The sequence below is a fragment of the Sander vitreus genome, chromosome 5 (genome assembly GCF_031162955.1).
Source record: "Sander vitreus isolate 19-12246 chromosome 5, sanVit1, whole genome shotgun sequence".
Lineage (NCBI taxonomy): Eukaryota > Metazoa > Chordata > Actinopteri > Perciformes > Percidae > Sander > Sander vitreus.
The window spans coordinates 28888816-28910903 of record NC_135859.1 but is presented as its reverse complement, the minus strand read 5'-3'; the positions used below and the strand labels follow the sequence as shown (position 1 = coordinate 28910903).

Below are 22088 nucleotides of genomic sequence, written 5' to 3'. Positions count from 1 at the left end.
CCTTATACCATATTTAGCAGTATTTTTTGTTTGATCTGAGTACAGCACTTTAAAGCTAAATATAAAAGCTCTTTTTATTTAACAGTTTTATACATATTGAATATTGAATTAAATGTATTTGAAAGCTGGCCAAAGCTTGGCACTTTTGCAGTTTTTAGTTGCAAAAGTTTTTTATTTTTGTATAAAGACATATAAAGTAATATCAAACTACATTTAATTTGTTGTGTTTCTTTTCTTTTAAATTGTATGTCTACTGCAATCACATGGGAAAAGTAACTACATTTACATACTGTAAATCGTTTTTTTAATCGAAAATCGATATTCAATCGAATCGTGACATTTTCTGAATCGTGCACCCCTACTGACCACATGTTTTTTTTCTATGTAAAATCTTAAATTGAAAAGTAATTTGTAACTGTAGCTGTTAAATACATGTAGTGGAGTAAAAAGTACATTCTTTCCCACTGAAATCTAGTGAAGTAGAAAGTAAAAAAAATAGAAATACTTAGGTTAAGTACCTCAAATTGTACTTAAGTACAGTAAAAAGCTACTTTCTACCACTGCCAATGACACCTAAAACCATAGTATTACAGCAATGATTTTGGGAACAAACCTTTGTCACTCGTAATGAAGTTGTTGAGTTTTTGGCACCAACTTCACCAACATGTTGAAGTTTGTTTTAAAGGTCTTTAGACACCTAACTACTGCCAATTCCAGTCCCACAATTTGAATATGAGATCTTTGAGTTTTCAGCTGTTATAGTACAATTCTGCTGACACACAGTTGTGAGGGGTAATAATTCTCTCCTTGTGAACACCATGAAAAGAAAAGCTCTTGTGTAATACAGAGTCTATTTTCAGGTTGAGGCTGTGTCCAAAAAAAAGCTTGTTACAAGACCAACTTTACCTGCTGGTGATATTGAAAGAAAGTTTATTCTGCTGAATGAACTTTTGACCTTTTCCCAGTCACTCAGCACTCTATATAAGATTTCCAAACTATTAAACAGTCTTTGTGTGGAATAACAAAAGGAAGCTTTTTTTTAACCTCCCACTTGTCCTGTTAAGAGAAGGAGGGAGGGAGTGAATGAAGGTGCAATCATTTCTGCTGCTGCCAAAGAGGGGAACAAAAGCCCAGATGTGAGAGGAGATGGTAATTCAGTCTGATGAAGCGGGGATAAGCTCTTTCTGTGGGTTTCATACTCTACACTCATCCACCGTACACAAGGGTCATAGGGGTAGATAACACTTAAGTAAACACACACAGGCGTGCACACGCATGCACACGCATGCACACACACACACACATTTCTGCATTAACTATGATGTGAGTTACTGTACTGAACTTTTTGCTCTGACAATGACTTTAATGACTGATTATGTATTTTATCTTAAATATAATACATGGAAACATGGGCATCCATTTTTTTGCGCACTTTTGAAGTGAGGCTGTTCAATATTTGGACTCTGCCTTTTTGTTCAAATTAATATACGTAATGCTACCACCAGCATATAGTGATATGTTAAAGGGATATTTCACCGTTGGAAAGATGAATATATCTTTAAACTGGGTCACTTATGTAGTAGAAATGTAAAATTCTTTAAGAAATTGCTGGCTTCTAGGCTGAGAAAAGCCAGAAAATGTGTTTTTGGCTCATGTGGATGAAAGACACCAAATCCCAGAATGCACTTGCTTCGCTGCTTTAGCATCTACTCCCAAGCCACGCCTACCGTTACAGACAGACAGTGAGACAGTCAACTCAACTTTAGTGTGTTTTATTGTCATTTCAACCATATACATGAAACAACGTTTCACCGTGGCTCAATTGGTTACACAATTAAAATATATGAAAACAACATTATATAAAAACGACATACGAAACAGGCTAGTTAGTGCACGCACATGATATGCTCCGTAAAGTTCAGCTAACACATAGCTAGCTACTAGCATTAGCGCTTGGTGGGCTGCATCACCGAGTATACAAATTTGCGTGTAATGTAGAATGGTCGGCATTTAACAGTCACAAACTCCACCAGCAGTTAGCAGTTAGTTGGATACAAGCACCCCCATTTCTGCACCAGGCAGTCCGTGTTAACACAGCTCACCTCCACTAGCTAGTCTTACCTGCTGACAGACCAGCCGGCCTGGTAGCTGGATAGTCCGATACAGCAATTGTTTCCACAACAACAAAAACACAGCAGTCTCTGAACTTGTGTTGGGAGTTTCGTCGAAGTTGGATGTAGTCCAGTTTGTTGTCTAATGAGCGGACACTTGCAAGCAGGATTGATGGAACAGGTGGCCGGCTAATGTTTTCCACCCGCAAACTCGTTCAACGTTCCCCGCTGATGATGTCCCTTTACCGGCCAGAGCAGGCGGGCGAAGCTGTGTCGAGTATTCCGTCTGTAATAAAGTGTCCTGCATATTCTCCGATCTGTACCAATGTATCCCGTTGGTACACGTGTGCGGTAGTTTGAATGCTCATAATTGTTGTTCTAAAATTTCCTTCAGGATGAATAAATCTGTTTCTGCTGAGAAGCTAAGCGATGATTCAAGATGGCTGACACTCGTTTTTACCTCGGCAATCTCCGGAAAAAGCCCAGAGTCCAACCCCCTATGGGCTATGCGGAAGTACTGGCTGTAGTCCTTTGCCTCTGGAAAAATGTATACCGATGACGTAAAACGACGATTTTTGCGTCATCGGTATACATTTTTCCAGACCCACAATACAGAGATCTCCCCTCTCAGGGGGACATGAGGGAGGGAAGCACGGTCATTCAAAAATACTACCGTGTTTCTGCTGATACAAAGCTTAATGCTAAATCGGTGAAGTATCCCTTTAAACAACAGTATGCTTCCAACTTTGTGGTAACAGTTTGGTGAAGGCCCTTTTCCTGTTTCAACATGACAAATACCCCCATGCACAAAGCCAGGTCCAAGAAATGTTTTTTGTAGTTAAGTTTTAAAAGAAGTTGAGTAGTGTATGAAACAGTAATTTCATGTACGTTATTAAGGACATTAATGATAAATTCATTATGTTGACACACTTGCTACAGAGCTAGCTGCATGTTGTTATTGTAGTTAAACCACAAGAGATTTTGAACACAATGTGACATCAAGTGTAAAAGTTTGACAAAATAATCTAAACTAAAGGTCCATTTAGCCTTTCCAGAGCATTCAACCATGTCTTACAGTCTAGAAATTGCTCAGTGTGACAGTATTCAATGCACAACCTGCAAGTTACCAAAGAAAACAATCACCTGTATGAATTTGTCAGTGCTGTGAGGGACAAGAGCACTTAGTGGAGGCTATCATCATGGGAACAAAAATTCAATCTTAGAAATGAAGAGTTGCTTGTCACATGACAAGGTTGGCCTGGGATTAAATGTCTCCCATTAAAATGATACGAACTGTGTCTAAAGAAATCAGCCCTGGCCAGTTTGACAGGGTCCCATGGGGGTCCAACTGAGGACGACCCTTGTAGAGATGGACGCTCTCCTCTCTAGAAACGATATAGGCGTCTGGCTTCTCATCATCAGGCCAGCAGCAGGACTTAATGGCCCAGAAAACTCAGTCAAAGAGCAGACAGGCTTTAAATTCTGAGCGCTGAACAGTGGAGACTCATGCCCCTCAGCTGATGTTCACACCGCAGACCTTCACCCTCAGTTTCAAATCACTGCTCATATCTGACTTTTTTGGAATGACTCCTAATTCTGCAAAACATTTATGATGAAACCGATGTCTGATGACAAAAGGAAGTCACTGCAATGCCGAAAAGATAAGGTATCCATTGTTTCCAAAAACCATGAATGTCTGCACCAAAATGCGCAGTAATCCACCCAACAGTTGTGGAGATATTTCACCCTGAACCACAAATATCAATCAAGGCTTCATCTACTGGGCACCATGAATTTCAGTTCCACAATCTTGTGGAAATCCAGATGTTGAGCTAGTTCAATGGAGTAGTGAAAATGTTAACTTGCTGGCAGTGTTGGAGGAAAAAAAACAGGGACCACCAAAGTAATTCGGATTTATCCTCTAGGAATAATGAATGTCTGTATAGAATTTCCTGGTAATCCATCGAATAGTTGTTAAGATATTTCAGTTTGGACTAAAGTGGTGGACCGACCACCACTGCCATCCCTACAGCCTCGCCACTAGTAACAGTGACAGATAAGAGTGACAGACAGTGACAGTGAGTGAAGACTCATAGACATCACAACTGCACTAATTGCAACTTGCACAATAGGTTTGTTTACCTACAGCTTTATCAATACTAGTTAAACAGTTGTACAGTTTTTATTCCCAACTTGTAGAAACTTATATTCTATCCTATTATTATTTCATGTATATTGTATCCTTTTACTTCATGTATATTCTGTATGTGTGATGTGTGTCTGATATTTTGATGCTGCAACACCCATAATTTGGGCATAATTCCATTAAAAAATGTTGTATAAACATAATTTTAAGCAGACAAGGTTGGAAATTTCATAATTTAAAAAAAACTAATCTGTGTCACATTAAATGATCATCAGCAACATTTTCAGTTGCTGTGTAAAGTAACTTTCCTTCTTAATAAAAATCTCATTTGGTTTTACTAAAACCAACCAAATGCATTTTCACTTACGAGTTAAGGCTTCTGAAATATTGCTGGTGGTGGTAAAGCAAATGCTACGAGTGCCCACAGGGGACTGTGACCACTGCTTTTACAGTAAGCCTGGTAGTGAAACCTGAGCTACTACTAATTTCAAGCCACATCAAACACCCTTATTAAAGAACTAAATAAAGAGTCAAATAATAGCTTTTGCATTATCATGAATGAGGACTATTCAAGTTCATGTGTGTGCAAGTTAAATCTTCCACATATTTCTCATTCTTTCATCTCACAAATGAAGAGCTGTGGAGACTATTGTTCAAATGGATGCAGTGTGTTTTGCAGCCATTACGGGAGGTCAGAAAACACTTAAATGGTCATTATTGGTTTGCTGTAGAGCTGAATAGAACGGAGGGCCGATGCAGGCTGACAGAAGGCATCAGTGTTGGGGTCAAAGGCTAATAAAGCAGAGAGGAACCTTTGCTCCTGCATTGTTAACCAATCTGTCCCCGATGAAGATGACTGCCGGGAGGCGTGACATAGCCCTCGTCCCTATGCTAAATCTCCATTTCGGCTACTGTGCCCCATCAACTCACAAAATGGCCTGTCAGTCTATCGCTTTTTGACGTGATCCGTCGAAAAGTTATGGATATGCAATAATGAGTTGAGGCAACCCGATCAATATTTGCGGGACTTTTCTATCGTTATGGTTTAAACAAGAGATTAATTGTGAGTCGACAGGGTAAGAAAAATGCCAAAGTAAAGGACACAGGAAGAGTGAAATATATTGCTATGAAAAGAAGGACACCTCCTGTGGGTGCTAAAGCTGCCATATATGTTTATCCAAGTCGTTCAGCTGTTTCAGAGAGCTGCCAAGGCAACACCATTCGTCAATCCACGCTGAGCCACCGCCGCTGCTGCTCAGAACAAACGTAGGGAAAGTGACTACAAGAGCATGATTAGGTAGGAAAGCACCGTAACTAACCAAGTCTGTTTTGTACAAAGATATCAGGAAAACAACATCAGCTTCATGTGTAGAGACGCGAGTGTGTAAGTAAGTATTTTACATGCAGATTACATTTACATACACACCCTATGCGATAAACATGTTTTCAAATGTTAGGAATTTAAATGTTATATTAGTTTGGACAGTAATTTGTCTAAATTGAAGGACAAAACCCATGAAACCCCTTCAGATAAGGATATTACTCATTTTGTTCACTTTTGTTGGGGGTCAGGGAGGAAGAAAAACCTGGAAATTAGCAAATGACATACAGTTAGATTAGATCAGTTATCGTACTTCCCATAACGGAGGTCAGGAATTAGAAATGCTATGATTTGCTTTATTATAAATGCACACTGTATCCTAATTAAAAAGAGCACTGCCTTTTCTTAAACATTAATTCTACCATCTTCTTAGGGAAATATTATCGCTACACATTGACACCTGTAAGTCACAATATATATTAAATGATATGAAGACCAAATTTCAGTAGGTTTCAGCTTAGTGTATGCAGGTCTTGAATGTAACCCCAAAATGCTTAACTAATTAGATGTTTAGGGCAACCTGCGAGGCAAAAAAAGTCCACAAACATAACACTGCTGCTTTTAAATTTTGTGATGGCACAGTAAGATAAAGGTAACCTAGATAAAAAATATCTGAATTTCTTTCAAATCTTCTCTTATCTGGATTATACTGTAGTGCCTGGACAATAAAAAGAGAAAGTTAGCATCATTAAAATATACATTTTTCAAGCAAAGCTCTCAAGATAACTTAATAACTTAAGAAACAATCAGTACTTAACTCTGCACATACTGCATTTACAGAAACAAACATACCTACATTTGCAGACACAGGACATCAGACTGAAATAACTCACACTACCTTTGATGGTTATATATTGCTGTACAAAAGACGGCATAAGATAAAACAGAAGTCAATAGAATCACGTTTCATTTCCCAGTCAGGTCCCTCAAAGCTGGACAGTATGTGTGTTAGTGTGTAAGTGAGAGAGAGAGAGAGAGAGAGAGAGAGAGAGAGAGAGAAAGAGAGTAAGGGGAAGAGGACATAAACTACACAGTCCCGGCCATTTAATGTCTCTACAGCCCCAGGCCTGTGTTAATGGTGGTGTTGTACAACACATTACAACGGTGCTTGTGCCCTGAGCAGACAATTACACTGGTATTTAGCCCATCCACAGGCCCCAGAGGCTAGCAGGACACTTAGCAGCACAGCAGGGTGGGGAAGACAATCTGACAGGCACACTACTTTCCAACTGTAACCAAGAACCAGGAGAGACACTCAATCACCCACACATTCAATGAGGCCCTCTGGGGCCTGACAGGGCCCCAGCAGGGTCACTTTCTCCGGTGCTGGCTCTTACTTACAGATTGAAGTCTTTACCTCAAGTCATTTTCTGAAAAAACTACAAAGAAATTTGAATATTTTCTGGGATTTATTAACCTTCCGGAGATATCTCTAAGAGTTTACAATGTAGCAACACCGCTCCTTTCAAACTGCAACATCTTGATACATTTTCAACTGTGTAGTGTTTACTGAACTTTTTTTGAGAAAAGGTGATATCAAGTACAAAAAACTTAAACTGTGCAATCTGTTTATTGCCACATTGTCTCATCTTTCTCATTAAAAAGAGACATTTTGTAATTTACCGAATGTACAAACCAGCAGGAATATTTTAATGGATGCACAGTGATAAAATCAAAAGAACATTGATTTATTAATTATGAATGAAGTTTTATAAACCTCTAATGTAAAAGGGGAATTCCAGGGGTTTACTACACAGGTTCCCTTGTGTTCCATTCATCTTCCATCTTTCCTGTCCAACGTCAACACTGAGCAAAGATTTCATTAGAGCAATCTCAGAAATACTAATAGTCACAACATATTTAAGCAAGGACTTCCAGAAAATGCCATGCAGCCAATCCCAGTGAACACAGTGATTGTTTAGGATTAGGATTTAGATTAAAACCTGCCTAAAGTTGGTTGAAAAGTTAAATTGTTTTCAATGACTTGGGCAAGATATTATCAGTGTTTGAATCAGAATTCAAATGAATATGTTGAAGATGGTCCGAACTTTATTTTGAAATTATGTTGAACGAACCAACTTTAGCCCAGTCTTAATGGGATACGTGAGGTACTACAACTTAACGATGTAAGTAGTAAAACACTTTACAAAAAAACAGTATTAATTGTCAAGATTAAAACATTTCATCACAAACCAATAGAGACACCTTCTAGCCTTTGCTTTCCTCAGGTAGCGAAACAACACAGAGGGCATGTACTGAGGTGACAAAAAACAGCACTTCCTTTGAAAAGGTCACCTCTTGGGTTAGAAGTACCGATTTGTTTCGGGTTTAATAAATCCAAAAGAGTGAGAGGCCTTTTTGACATCTCCAGAATGAGTCTAGCCTTGAGTGTGTGTGTGTGTGTGTGTGTGTGTGTGTGTGTGTGTGTGTGTGTGTGTGTGTGTGTGTGTGTGTGTGTGTGCGCAAGTACATGCAGGGTGTGTGTGTGTGTGTGTGTGTGTGTGTGTGTGTGTGTGTGTGTGTGTGCGCTTGAAGGGACTTCCTTTACTGTTTATTTGTGTGTAAGAGAGTATGTGGGTATGAGTTTGAGGTAATCTGATCTGAAAGCAGGTAAATCCCATTTTACACACGAAACAAAGAAACTTACTGATGCCAATCTCTCTGTCGTTTTTTTACTCTTTTTATTTCAGAGGAGGCGGAGAACCTGAAACGACAAACTTTATACGCAGTAACTCACTTTGGTGTACAGTACAGTATAGATTTAAGCAAGAAAAATCAATAGAATATCATCTAGAAAGATAGTAATGGATTTCTAACTTAATGGGCTCACACAGGTCTATCGATTAGCAGGATTAACATCTGCAATACCTCAACAATCTGATTTGCATTTAAATTACTGTACGCTCCGTGCTGACACCAATATAACAAAACAGACAAACGTATAGCCAGCACGGCGGCGCTCGATTTTGAGGTCTGACATTAGTATAAATCTTGTTTTCTAAAAAAAAAAAAAGTAAGAAGTAAGTAAAAGGAAAGTTGCTGTGCTGACAAACTTTGAGCAGTTTTGAATTTTGAAAAAAGTCTAGACAAGGACAAAAAAAGAAAGAACATAAACACAGACAGACTCGGCTTGAAGCTGTCTCCTGTAAGACTGAAACAGCCATAACTCTTTTGGGGCAGCTCATCTGAGCCTCCTAGTGAGGAAGTGGGGCAGGTGTTTGTGGAGAAACAGTGTGTGTGTCTTTGTGTGTGTATATATGGAGGGGAGAGGAGAGGGGGGGGGGGGGGGGGGGCAGCGCTGTGATGTGAGATGTTGGGAGGGCAGCGAGGTGGGGTGGGAGTTTGATAGACTGCTCTGTCACCTCCCGCTCGGCGATTTACGGCGGCGGGGCTGCTGACGAGCGCGGGGCAGTAAACAGGCCGGCCGGGGGCGTATTTCACAGAGAGCTGGCTTTTATGAAGAACACCAGGACGGTTCTACCCACAGCTCCGCCCGGCCCGCCGTGACGGATGGAGAAAGACGCATGACAAGCTTCATCATTGTTTGTAAATCTTAACTGTTCCCGCTCACTAACTCCAGAAGGCAATTTTGCGGAGACAGCGGGGCCTGCGGAGGGGGAGGGCGGAGAGGGGGGAGGAAGAGGAGGAGAAGGAGGCGAGGAGGGGAAAGGACAGCGTGGCACTCCTGAAGGTTATTTGGATCTCTGTATTTGGCCAACTGATTAGCCCTATCCTGGGAGGGAGATAAATCTGGTGAGGCGCTGTTTGTCAGCCAGGTAGAAGGGGAGGGCAGGTAGGCTCAGAGCTCACAGCTATTTCCTCCTCATGGATGATCTGGAGGTTCACGAAATGTTCGGTCGAAGCAAAACAGTTTAAAGATTAAAAGCAGATGCGGCTAAATTTTGATGTGCTGAAGCAAATGTCAAATTAAATCAATGACCAGGACAATATTCTGTATATTGGCGTGCCTTTCTTACTTTAGCTGGTTTAGGGAGTTGGGAAATTGGGCTGCAACTTTACATTATCAATCAACCTACTCATTATTCTGTGAATTAACTGATTAGTCATTTAGCCTAAGAAAAGTCAGAAAATGGTCAGAAAATAAGTGAAAATGTCCAAACCCAAGACGACGTCTTTACATTACATGTTTTTATCCAACAGTCCAAAATAGTGCTGAGGCATTTAGTCGATTCATCGATCAACAGAATATTTAGAAGTAACTATTTTCATAATCGATAAATCGTGAAAGTATTTACTTGCCAAAACATAAATGGTTCCAGTTTCTCAAATGTGAATATTTGCAAATTTCGTCTTCTTTGATACTTATACTGCTCTAGGAACTTTTGAGGGACATTTTCATTATGTCTTTCACACACTGTAGACTAAACAATTAATTGAGAAAATGAGACAATTAATTTATCTTTAAAAAAAAGAAGAAGAAAAAACAAAATAAAGAAAAATGAGAAAATGTTTGGTAATTTCTGGGTAAAATGACAAAACAAATTAATTTTCTGTTGCTTGACTTCAATTAATTACTAAACTAATTGTTTCAACTTTAATTGAAAAAAAACAACTCTGGATAAGACCAGCTAAACCAATGTGAAATACAGTAATTCAGCAAGTAATTCAAGAACTCAGTAGTACCAAAATAAAAAAGTAGAAAAGCTACAGTACCTTTTTGCAGCCACATTACGTAAGATAAAAAGTTAATTATGTGATGCTCACAAGAACAACATGCTTATAACCCTACAGTTATTTTAACACAGCTGATAAGATATGAATTAGCCTTGGAACAACATCAAGGACACAGTCAGACAACTGTACAGACAAGGGAAAGGACTAGCCTCCAAAATGTTTCTCACACAACATCTGATTCATTCAGTCAGTGGAAGCCTCCTGTTTAGATAAGACACACACCCACACACTGGATTTGGCAGTGGTCGTACCAAGTGGGCACCCAATGTTTGGACTGACTCTTTGATAAGTCTTTTGACTAAGTCCAAATCTTTTTATAGGAATGCCATCCTTCAGCTCTCCCATATTTCTACTGCAAAATAATACTTTTTTTCTACTTTTCTCTACTGTGGCTGAAATATTTGCCCTTTTCTTATGAAATACAGGATAGATTTATACGTCTATGCCTAAAAAAGTATTCAAATGTATAAGTATAGCAAAAGTATAATGCCATTAGCCTGAATCCATACATGTTCTGTAAACATTAGGCAAGATTTAATAGTTCAAAGGTAATACATACTAGGGTGCCTTATTCAAACGCAATGTTGAACAATTTTTCTCTCTCAGTGTCTCAATTTTGTAATAGGTGCAAAATCAACAAAGAAACTTGTTGAGTGTACAATGTGAGATTTGTTTTGGTCTAATATTTTTGACCTGTTGTAGAATATATATAACTGAGACTTGTTTAATTTCAGATGCTCGAAATACTCTTCATCCCTGTCCTGTCATATACAATCAGCTTTGATTTTTCAACATATTAAAAAAGGATATAAATTATATTTAGGGTAAAAAGAGAAAATCACTGTTTAATTAAAAAATACAGAAAAAATATACAACCTGTGTGTGTTGCAAGTATATATTGCTTGTTTTTAAGGGGTCAGAATGGTTGTAAGAAAACACTGATTTAAGCAGTTTGTTTCTCTGGTGTTAAGAGTCTGACACCAAATGTGGGACCACCCGCTGTGAGTGTTGTTATCTTGTAATGGAGCATGGAGAATCACGGCAGCAGGCTGACATGGGACCCTCACAGGAAACAAACAGGTTAAAGTAATAAACAAATACAGGTACGAGGGGAGATGCGGGGGTCTTTAGGTTTGGGATGCTGGTGTTTACAGTCTTCTTCACTATAAAAAGGATGTTGATAGTGTGCTAATGGCGCTCTTCCTCTATGTCCTTTATAAATGAGTGATAATATACAAAACCACTGTTGTTTAACAAATCAACTTAATCTTTTAATTCCTGAAAAAAAATTATCTTATGGTCCCACGCAGATAATACTTGCTGGGGTGCTGGGTGGTAAGATCACTAATCAAACTGCTGTATTTTGATTATGATTGTGATTTTGATTTATTGTTTGTATACATCATTAAAGATATAAATAATAAATTAATTAATAAAATAATTAATAAATAATTAAATAATAAATTAGTTGTATTAAACCTTTAGGCTTGTTTTACTCCCATTCAATTCCAAACAAAAGGAGGCATGTTATAACAGCACTGCCTTCTGTCAATCACAACCCATTCCATTGACAAACCAGAGTAACACCAGACAGAGTTGGTAATTTCAAGAAGAAAAAGATTGATTTTACCATAGGCTATATAAGTTTTGCACAGTTAGGGCTTCATGTAACTGAAAAATATCTCTGCACACCTGATGTGTGACGGGTGCATCTGAGGGCAACTCGAAAAACAGCATAGTGACTTGCTTGGTGCTAATATATTCATCAACAGCATTTCATTTGAATATGCATATACACTTTGTAAATTAGCCAATCAGCGGACAACAACAATTAGGACAATTGTAGTCTATGTCCACGACGTTCCACTTCCGGGATTGCTCAGTTGCCGCCGGAAATTCCTCTGGATTTCACTCTTTTCGGCCAGATGTCCGTTACCCTACCGCATTATTGTGTTGGAATTTTAAACTCTGGATGATTTATGTCGACTATGGTTGACTGCTCCTCAGATCTCTGCAGGGTAAATCAGACAGCTAGCTAGACTATCTGTCCAATCTGAGTTTTCTGTTGCGTGACTAAAACAACTTTTGAACGTACACGTTCCACCAAAACAAGTTCCTTCCTGAGGCTACTTTGCAGCGGTGCCATGGCTCTCCTTGGTGCTTAGCGCCGCCCAAGACGATTGTGATTGTTTTAAAGAAATGCCAATAAACCAGAGCATGTTTTTCTCCCATCCCGGAATGCTGTGTGGACTAGCCAGACCTTCCTCAGCAGCGCTGTGGAGGAAGGTCTGGCAAAGCGAGACTATGACATTTGTGGAATGGAGAACAGTATTCTTAAAATATTTTTTTAAACATTACACCTCCAAAAGGTAAATACAGAAAATAAATCATAAACTGGAATCTCAAAATGTCATCTTTCATAAATAGAGCACTAAAACAACATCAATTTAACATCCCCAGACTATCCAAAAGTTAAATAATTAGGGCTTAAAATTGGTTCCTTTACTTTGAGTAAACAGTGAGAACAGAATAGTTGGTGTAAGCAGTAACTTCCTTCCTTGCCTTTTTGTAGATGTAGTCTGCATTGGTATTAAAGTTTATTGTCAATGATTTAAAATACACCAACAGACAAAGCAGATGCCCAGGGTCAGCACTCACATTTGCGCCCCTATTGGAAAGGGATGCAACATGTGATAATTTCCTCTTGCACTCATTTTGACATGTTTTACTTATCATAGCAAATGCCACACAGTACTTGCAAGCCTATACTATACCCCTCTATAACAACAAACTACTACTACAAGTGTATCTGCAATTTGTGAGTGACAATCATTTGTGAAACAGAATGCCACCATTTGCAATCTGTGCTCGCAAAACACCTTTGAAACAGCCCGTGAATGCACCAAAGATGGAGAGAAAATGTCTCACTGAATTGCAATTTTAAATGTATTCATCCTTCATCCTGAAGTGCACTAAAACAAAAATAGTGCACAAAGAAAAACACATTCAAGATTTTAAATCCCCGTCATGTTTAGTTTGAACAGGTATGCCAATCAGCCCAGTATCCTCCTTTCTCTCACACTACACTGTGCTGAATTATCTCACTCTCATCGTATACTTACATGCATTCCTTGCAAAGTTCCACAAATACTTAGCACAAATAAAAGCACTATGCTTCTGATTTACCCACATTTACAGTTACAGGGAAAGGCAGAAAATCCAGGAACCCATGCTCAGTTGAGATTCCCATCTAAGATTGGAGGCGTGGAGTGCCAGAAATCTACTGCTGCGTTGTCAGAGATCAGAGATCAGATCTACTTCATCTTTAAATGTGACGAAAAGAAACTCTTTGACAGTTTTGTGGTTGTTTTAAAATTGATTACTTTTTCTGTGACGCTGCAATTTATAGTCAAAAGATGTGTGTTTTTAACTTCCATTGATGCCTGTAAATGCTATATGGTTATGGCTGAAGAGCTGATCATAAGTTTAACAAACCTTCTGTCATCATTTAAACAGAAAAGATAACATAAGATACAAGCAGTCTAACTTTGTAGCTTTTCTTCCTTCCTAAATTCTCAGTTTGAAAGTTGATGCAACACATGACTTGAACTTGAGTCAGACCTACTGCACAGACACAGTTCTGTATTTGAAGTAAAGTAAAAAAGTAAAGTTAAAGCATAGTAAAAGTTTAAAAAAAACTTCACTTTAGACTAATTTTATCTTATACATTTTATGGCACTCTTGACTTGAGGGCAATCCTCCCTTGAATCTACATCGTTGATAAAGTCTGGGTAAAACTTTATGGGGCCTGAAAACTGTGTGTGTGTGTGTGTGTGTGTGTGTGTGTGTGTGTGTGTGTGTGTGTGTGTGTGTGAATAACTCACAGGCTGCCATGGTCTCAGAGCAGTTGTTGTTATTATTGTTGTTGTTGTCGTCGATGCTGAAGAGGGGTGGCACACAGGTGGTTGAGCCCAGGCCCTGACTCAAGTAGGTGGCTGCTGGGTAGTAGGAATGCATGCGGTACTGAGAGGACATGTTGTGGCTAGACACGCGGCCATCACCATGGGGCATCTGCTTCACACAAAACAACAAAAAACTATTTTACGCACAAAGGAGAAACAATTCCCTTAATGTGCTGTATTTCATAGTAGGGCTGTACGATTATGGCCAAAATGATAATTACGATTATTTTGATCAATATATTGATCACGATTAATTATCATTAATCGTGTTGATTTTATATTTGTATTGTATTGTATTTGTTGATTTTAACCAAAACAAATGTTATTGTTACATAGGCTAATTATAACGGCTTTCACATCCATATTGTGCTACATTCCTGCCAATACATCCATATTGTGCTACATTCCTCCTTTGTTGAAGGATACTATGAAGGAGTATGCCATTTCAGCTGTTGTGCGACCGCTTTCCACACATACGCGTTTGCCGTGAAAAGATATAGGCAACGCAATTTTCTGTTCACATTAATGGCGCATGTTAAAATCCGGTGCCAATAGGGCACCGGAGCCAATAGGGCACCGGTGCCCGGTATCTACCGGACGAAATTGCAACGCGGATTACGGTGCCACTTAAATGTCTGCGTTACGCTCTGATGCTCCAAAACAGACGTTAGAGGCAACAGAAACATCGCTACATGTCACACTACTAAACACTAATAACACGTTACACAGCAGGTAACGTTAGCCTACCGTTAGCTACAGTAGTAACTGGATTAAACACGGCTAAAATGCTGACAGCTAAACGGTGTAGTGTGACTGTATTTCACTGTAGAGGATTCCAACAGCGGGACGTACAACAGTCTGCCGCTAAAACTAGCACTGGTCACTGCTGTTGTCTGAAAAACAACACAGACCGGACAAAATGTTGCGTTTACTGGTCAACTGGTAAACCTCGTGACGACTTATGACCGACTGCTATCTGTTGTGGAATTCTCCTCACGTTACTCTGTCCTCTGTGACTGTCAACATCTAAACTAAGCTGTGCGATGCAGGGAACAACTCTGATTGGCTCATGGAGGCACGTGATCACAGAGTGGTTTACAGAGCTTTGGAAAAAAAAAATAAACTTTGATACAGAGCGTTCTATGAACGGAATGAAGCATTTTAAATATCGCTCGTGATCGTGATTAAAATTCGATTAATTGTGCAGCTCTATTTCATAGACAACATCCTAATCATCACATTCCTGGAGACCTTGCTAAATCCACCAAAGACCCTTGTTGGGTTTTGGTGATTCTATGTTTGGGTACTTTAAGACTAGAATAGAGCTGAAACTAACAATTATTTTCTTCTTTTTTAGTCAAACAATTAATTGTTAAGCATTTAAAATGTCATCATCATGACATCTTCAAATGTCTTGTTTTGTCTGACCGACCCAAAACCCAAAAAATATTCTATTTAATAATATATGTGACATAGAAAAGCAGCAAATATTTGCATTTGTGAGGCAATGTTTTCCATTTTTGCTTTAAAAATTACTTAAATGCCAATCCATTTTCGGTCGATTGACTGTTTCAGCTCTGAAATAGGGTTAGGGTTTGAAAATGTACAATACAATATAAACACTTTTGTTCTGTGACCCCCTTCACATAATGCTTGACTGTACAATCCTCCAAATCAGCCATCAGATATTTACAGGCAACACTTTAAACAACCTAATCTGCCAGGAAGAAATATAGAGATAAAATAATATATGACAGAAAATAAGTAGTGTTTGAATTCACACGTCCATGTCTTGCTCTAAAAATGAGCTGCAACACGCTGTGCTGGCTTTCTCCAGTCCTCTGAAAACTTTAAAACGAGCTGTCTACTCAGCAGCAAGGCCGCCTCACAGAGGGTTTTCAATTTCACTTTTATGGAATTTGATTTCTGTCAGCCTGTAATATGTCATCCGTATTGTCCACACCATCAATTCTCCGACAGCTTTATAAACTGTTATTTAAGCTACACTCAGCTCTTGCATTAGGCTGTGAAAAATACAATAGAGATTGGACTGGAGTCTTGAAAGTGCACTAAGCTTACGGTTTGCAGGACACATACAGCACCAAACAAAACTGGCTTGGTAAAAGTTGCTCACAAAAAGGCAAGTTTTGTTTTGTCGTGCTTATAGAAAAGGTTTAAATCTCTCATACTATCTACGATTTGGGTGGGTCATGGGTTTTTTTTCCAGTAAATTATAGCAACATCAACCATGTCTGGTAACATTATCTGTGGAAATACCTCTAAAGTGAGTCTATTACTACCACTTTCTCTTCTGTGTTCAAGCGGCCAAAGGCTAAAGCAATAAACAGTTTCTTGGGAGTGTTCATTACTTCAGATATGCTACAATACTATTTACAAATGACATCCTTTCTGTGCTTGTGCTCCACAATAATGTTGGTTTGTGTACCCAATGTTGTTGACATATTGCCTTTTGTTTTCTTTTAGATTAACTCTCGACCTTATACAATTGATTGATTGCCTTCATTTTTACTCCATGACTGGCCTGTGAGCCACTGTTTAGTGTTTTTCAAAAATAAATGAAAAGGAAATTCTTACGTTTCTCCCACTGTACTAAAATCATACTGAACAATGACCGCCATATCCAAATTCAAACATACATTTTGTATACTGTTACACAAAGAGTATCAGCAGAGTTAGTGGTAAAGGCCGAAACAGTGCATCTGACAGCACATCTATAGGATTTTGTTTTTTAGTTAGTTAGTTTAGTTAGTTAGTTTTTTTGTGTGTTTCTCCACTGAAATACATTCAAAGAGGCATTCTGCACATGCAACTCTGTCAGAATCATAGATGACCTCATGATAACTTAGACTTGATGGCAAATTACATCCCCAGGTCAGGTTTCTAAATGCATTTTCATGGCACTAAGCAATAGGTAAACAAATGTCAATTTCCAATTCTGGCAGAGGTGAATGGATAGAGTTTAAGTTGTGGGTTGTGGACTGAAAGTCATTATTAGCTACATGAGATTAACAACAACTCAGTAACGCCAGTAATGTAATTAAAAATAAGAATAACTTGTAAGTGTGCCCTACAGGAACATTATGGAATAGGTTATAATAAGAACAATATGTACTCCTTCCTCCAAACTCACTGGCTAACTTGCTGACTCCTGGGGGGGCTTCCTAACCTCCCTGAGAGTTCTCCTTATCTGGCACCATCTCCTGTCTGGAAGCTCTACACCACCCTTATATTATCATCATACACCTGCATGACAGCCAAGCACCACTGAGTGCACAGGAGAGAAGAGGAGGAAGAGGAGGAGGAGAAGGAGGAGGAGGAGGAGGAGGAGGTAGATGGCCTAACACTGATAAAGACCACAGTGTTTCCTTGTGGGAAGAGCTCAAGACCTAGATGACTATATTATGACAATCACCATTGTTACGATTAGCTTGATGATTACATTTTTTATTTTAATGACATTTACAAAAACAGTTTCAAAGAGGTTGGCAGAGGAAAAAAACCTACTAACCTAAATCTTCTGCAAACCATCTACTGTAACTGTAAAATGTCAAGTAACTGGTACAAAAACGTTATTATAAACTTATCGCTGTGTGTCAGGCACAGCACTTGAATGAAACCAGCATTAGGCTAATCTAGAGCAAAACAACTTAAAAATGTTGTAGGCGAAAATTGCCATTTAAATAATAAAATTAGTTTTAATTAAATAATTCTTAAAAATATGTAAAGTACACTTTCACTAGATTATTATTATTATTATTATGTTGTTATGACAGAGAAAAGAGCTTCAGAAACTAACAGAAAGTCAATGAGAAACCTCAGCTCTCTGGATAGTGCAGAAAGACCACAGAGATAAGTGCTTTAACAGCAAATATGGAGACAAATCAAAATTGAGTAACTCAAGGATAATCACTTCAGTAAGGGATGCAAAGATTGAAGTATAACCCATTACATTGTGGAGGTTTAGGACAGGTAAAGGAGACAGGGGAGACACAAGAAATCTTAATAAAGAGATCTTATAAAATCTTTTTTTTTTACCAGTATAAATGATAATTATTCAAATTCAGGTAATAACAAACATCTCCTTTTATTTCTAAAGAAATAGTCCATCGCTTTCTAGTTATAAATTGTGAAACTGTGTGTTTTTTTTTGGCACAATTGAAACTCATCTTCCAACAACCAGCTCTTCATGCAAATACAAAAAAAGTAGTCCCTGAATTTGAATAAACGTTGCACGTACCCCTCTAAACCTGACAATTTCACTAAAAATATCATAAATCACAAAGGAGGATGGCTAAATTATGCTAAAGAGTGCTAACTGATTAGCATTAATGTGCTCACTTTCTCCTTTGAGCGCTGAGGCATAGCGGCTTGTTCCTCTGCCGACAGACAATACCATTAACCTTTGCAATTCAGGCTGTGCGGTGCGCTGCCAGGTTAGCGGAGGCAGTGACCCCAAAACTAGATGTTGCTATTGGGGAAACGGAGAGGGGGTGGATAGGAGAGAGCAGGGGTGGACAAATGTTCTTCATAGAAAACAAACCACCTCATCTGAGATCACTGGAGAGTAATGGATCTAATTTGCTTCACGCACAAGCTCATCTCATTTGACACAATAGAGATACATTTAAGCATAAATCAGTGTGAATATACAGATGGGTGAATGAGGAACCAAGAGTCTGTGTTGGTGGGATACTATCTCCCCAATGTGTCCTACGTTATACCATAAGTGCCAACATTAAAGCAGACACTCTCATCCATCTCGAAAGAAAACAAAGAAATAAAATGTTTATATAAATCACTTCCAGACACAAAGAAAATTAACTTCTAATGTCCATAAGGTTGCCTACACGTGCATCAGTTACATCACTGTCATATCAAGTGATGCTTTCTCCCTTTTTTATATATAAAATTTGCTTTATAAGTCTGTTATTTTATATACCAGGATGATGCATGCCTTTCATCATTGCTGAAACGATGAGTCAGTTAATTCATTTGACGAAAAAAAATAATTAATTTTTATAGCGAATCAATCAAGCAATATGCTAAATATTTGCTGGCTCCCGCTTCTCAAATGTGTCGATTTATGTAGCTGATTTTCGTTTGTTTCATTTGTACATTTAAAAAAAAATTTTTTTTTATTCTGGTAACTTGTGATGGCTAAATGATTTATAAATTAATACAAAATAACAGATTAATTGATAATAATTGTTACTTGCAACCCTAGCTGTGTTCTTTGCCTTCATTTGATAGTTGACAGCAGAGAAAACATGGCGAGAGAATGCAATAAAGGCACCTATTGCAATCAAACCAATGACATTGTCATTATGTTATGGGTTTCAGACCACTAGGTACCTAGGGCGCTAATCATTTTAATACATTTTTAATTTAAGAAGTACTTTTGATGTCTCTTCAGCTTATGGCTAGGTTTGTTTCAATGGTGAGAGTTAACTGGTATAAAGTGTTGATTGGAACGATGTTTGAGGTGTCCTGATCATGTTTACAGACATCTGTAAACCAATCAGAACAAACTACTTTTGAAGGTACTAGTTTGATTTATTTACACAACAACAATCCTGTAAAGTATGGAGGTGAGCGCCTTGCTCATGGACACCTCGGTACCTTGGTATCTTCCGGTAACAAGCCTGTTTCTCCAACTTTACAGAAAAACAATCAGTGACCTCTATTTTCAAAGTGTATGCATATCCAAAGGTATTTGCTCTCATGTGTAATGATCATTTGAGAGCTGATTGAAAATGATTTTGGTGTTACTTCGGTGCTACTTTCATCCCTTTCAGTTGAGCACGCTGATTGATGAGTTTCATTTTACTGTGACAAGTTATGTGATGAGGTAATAGAAAGTAAGTTTTGTTCATGCTGAGGTGATTCCTAGCTAAGAAGCTTATCTTCTGTTTCTGTGGCATGAAGCAGGTTGGATGTAAAGTCCCCCCTCTAACACACACACACACACACACACACACACACACACACACACACACACACACGACACCAGTCCGTCTTCAACACAGAGCGGAGAGGTTTTCGGCTCTGTGTTTTTTCTAACTCTTGAATATGACTCGTGTTAACTGTACTGTACCATCTCTGAGACAGGACAGATGTTAAACAGATGTTACTAAAAATTCAGCCTTTTAATTACAATACTTTATATTGCAAAAGTATTTTAATTGTTTTGCTATGTTTGTATTTTCCAGTGCTGGGTTGCAATGGTAGTTGGGTTTGGGTTCAACTTAGGGGGGGGTGAAGAAGAAAGAAATACTTATTTTCGTAACAATTAAGTATCAAAAACTGAGGAGGACACACTGTTGGATGCTATCCTCCTCTCCTACTCTTTCTTCAATGCCTCACAAATCTATCTCTTTCTCTCCCTGACCCTGTCTTTCTGCTTGAGCAGCACTGGTTGAAGCCTGAAAATATTGTAAACAAATTAATAACATAACTAATTACACTGGTGGGACTTTTCAGCACTGTTTCAGACTGATACCTCCGGTTCAGGCTGGTCCTCATCCTCAACACTTGCCTTTTTCAGTCGCGGAAAATACTTTTCAATACTCATCTGGATTGAAGCAGCAAACATTCAGTATAGAGTAAAAAAATGACATAACATTATTTATAATAAGTTTATTTGATTCACAGCTGCTACATATAGTGTTTTGACCTCGACAACCCAACTGCATTTTACCGCAAACTTACGACTAGTTAACTTTCTAAAGCAGGCACAATCGCTTGTTTGCTAAGAGTCGGGTCGGGACTCCAACATTAACACACCGACAACATTGTATTCAGAATATAAAATATTTTTTATAGGACTTTTTAATGTGTGATTGTGTAAAGGTGTTCACAAGATCCTTTCGTGAACTTGGGAATTTCGCCAGCCGCCTTCTCTTGTTTTGATGGAGACAGACGCTGTGTGCACAGAGGGGAGGGGCTGTGTGTGTATCTGTATAGTGAGTGACAGACGCGTGAGTGACAGAGAGACGGAGGAGAGCAGGGAAAGGAAATACAGCTGAACAAATACGCTACGTGTTTTAAATAGCGTTAAAAAATTTTTTTTACATTAATTAATAACGAAACGCAATATGTGGTGGCCGGTGTTGATTGTATGGCGCACCGCCACAAATTAGTCTATGTGTGGGAAACATGCACTCAAAATCCAAATTTTAGGAATAGGAGTCTTCTTCTTCGCCCATAAAAAGAAAAAGGATATTGAAAAGAGCAAGAGACCGGCTTTTTGAAGCACAAAGGCTACCGTAGCTGTAATACGTACTTTGACCTGCGTGGTGCGAGAGAGTTGATATATAATCTCAACGCTAGATGGGAGAAATTCCTACACATTGAACCTTTAAGGTATGAGGACAATATAAATAAGATTATAAATTGTAGTTAAAGCTATAGTGCGTAGTTTCTTTCTCCCCCATGAGGAATACTAAGTAATGACAACAATTCTGTCGGCGCATCCACATGACACAAGTCATCCGTGATCGCGCTTCACCCCCACCCCTCCTCCACACAGTTGCTACGTAGCCAAGGAGAACACGGAGGATTAAAAAAACACAATGAACTCTTCAGAAGAGGTAATTATTGTTGCAAAATTGTTGTCGAAAGTTGCTGGACGACACCAATTTTGAACACAGCCATGTTGAGAAATACAGAGAGAGTCGCGTGGAGCCGATACGTTTTAATTAGCTTTGATATCAACTCATTTGGCAATGGCTTGAATGCAACGGAAGTTCATTGATATAAAAAAGTTACACACT

The 22088-nt window shown here is 38.6% G+C and overlaps 1 protein-coding gene across 1 annotated transcript in view; it reads right to left on the bottom strand.

The window, feature by feature from the left end:
* Positions 1-22088, bottom strand: part of dmrt1 (doublesex and mab-3 related transcription factor 1) — a 34316-nt gene that overhangs the window by 8343 nt on the left and 3885 nt on the right. Inside the window, 5 exon segments of the mRNA XM_078251397.1 lie at positions 11330-11332; positions 14218-14407; positions 15353-15361; positions 17463-17537; positions 17539-17559. Of these exon segments, the coding sequence (XP_078107523.1) occupies positions 11330-11332; positions 14218-14407; positions 15353-15361; positions 17463-17537; positions 17539-17559 (298 nt within the window).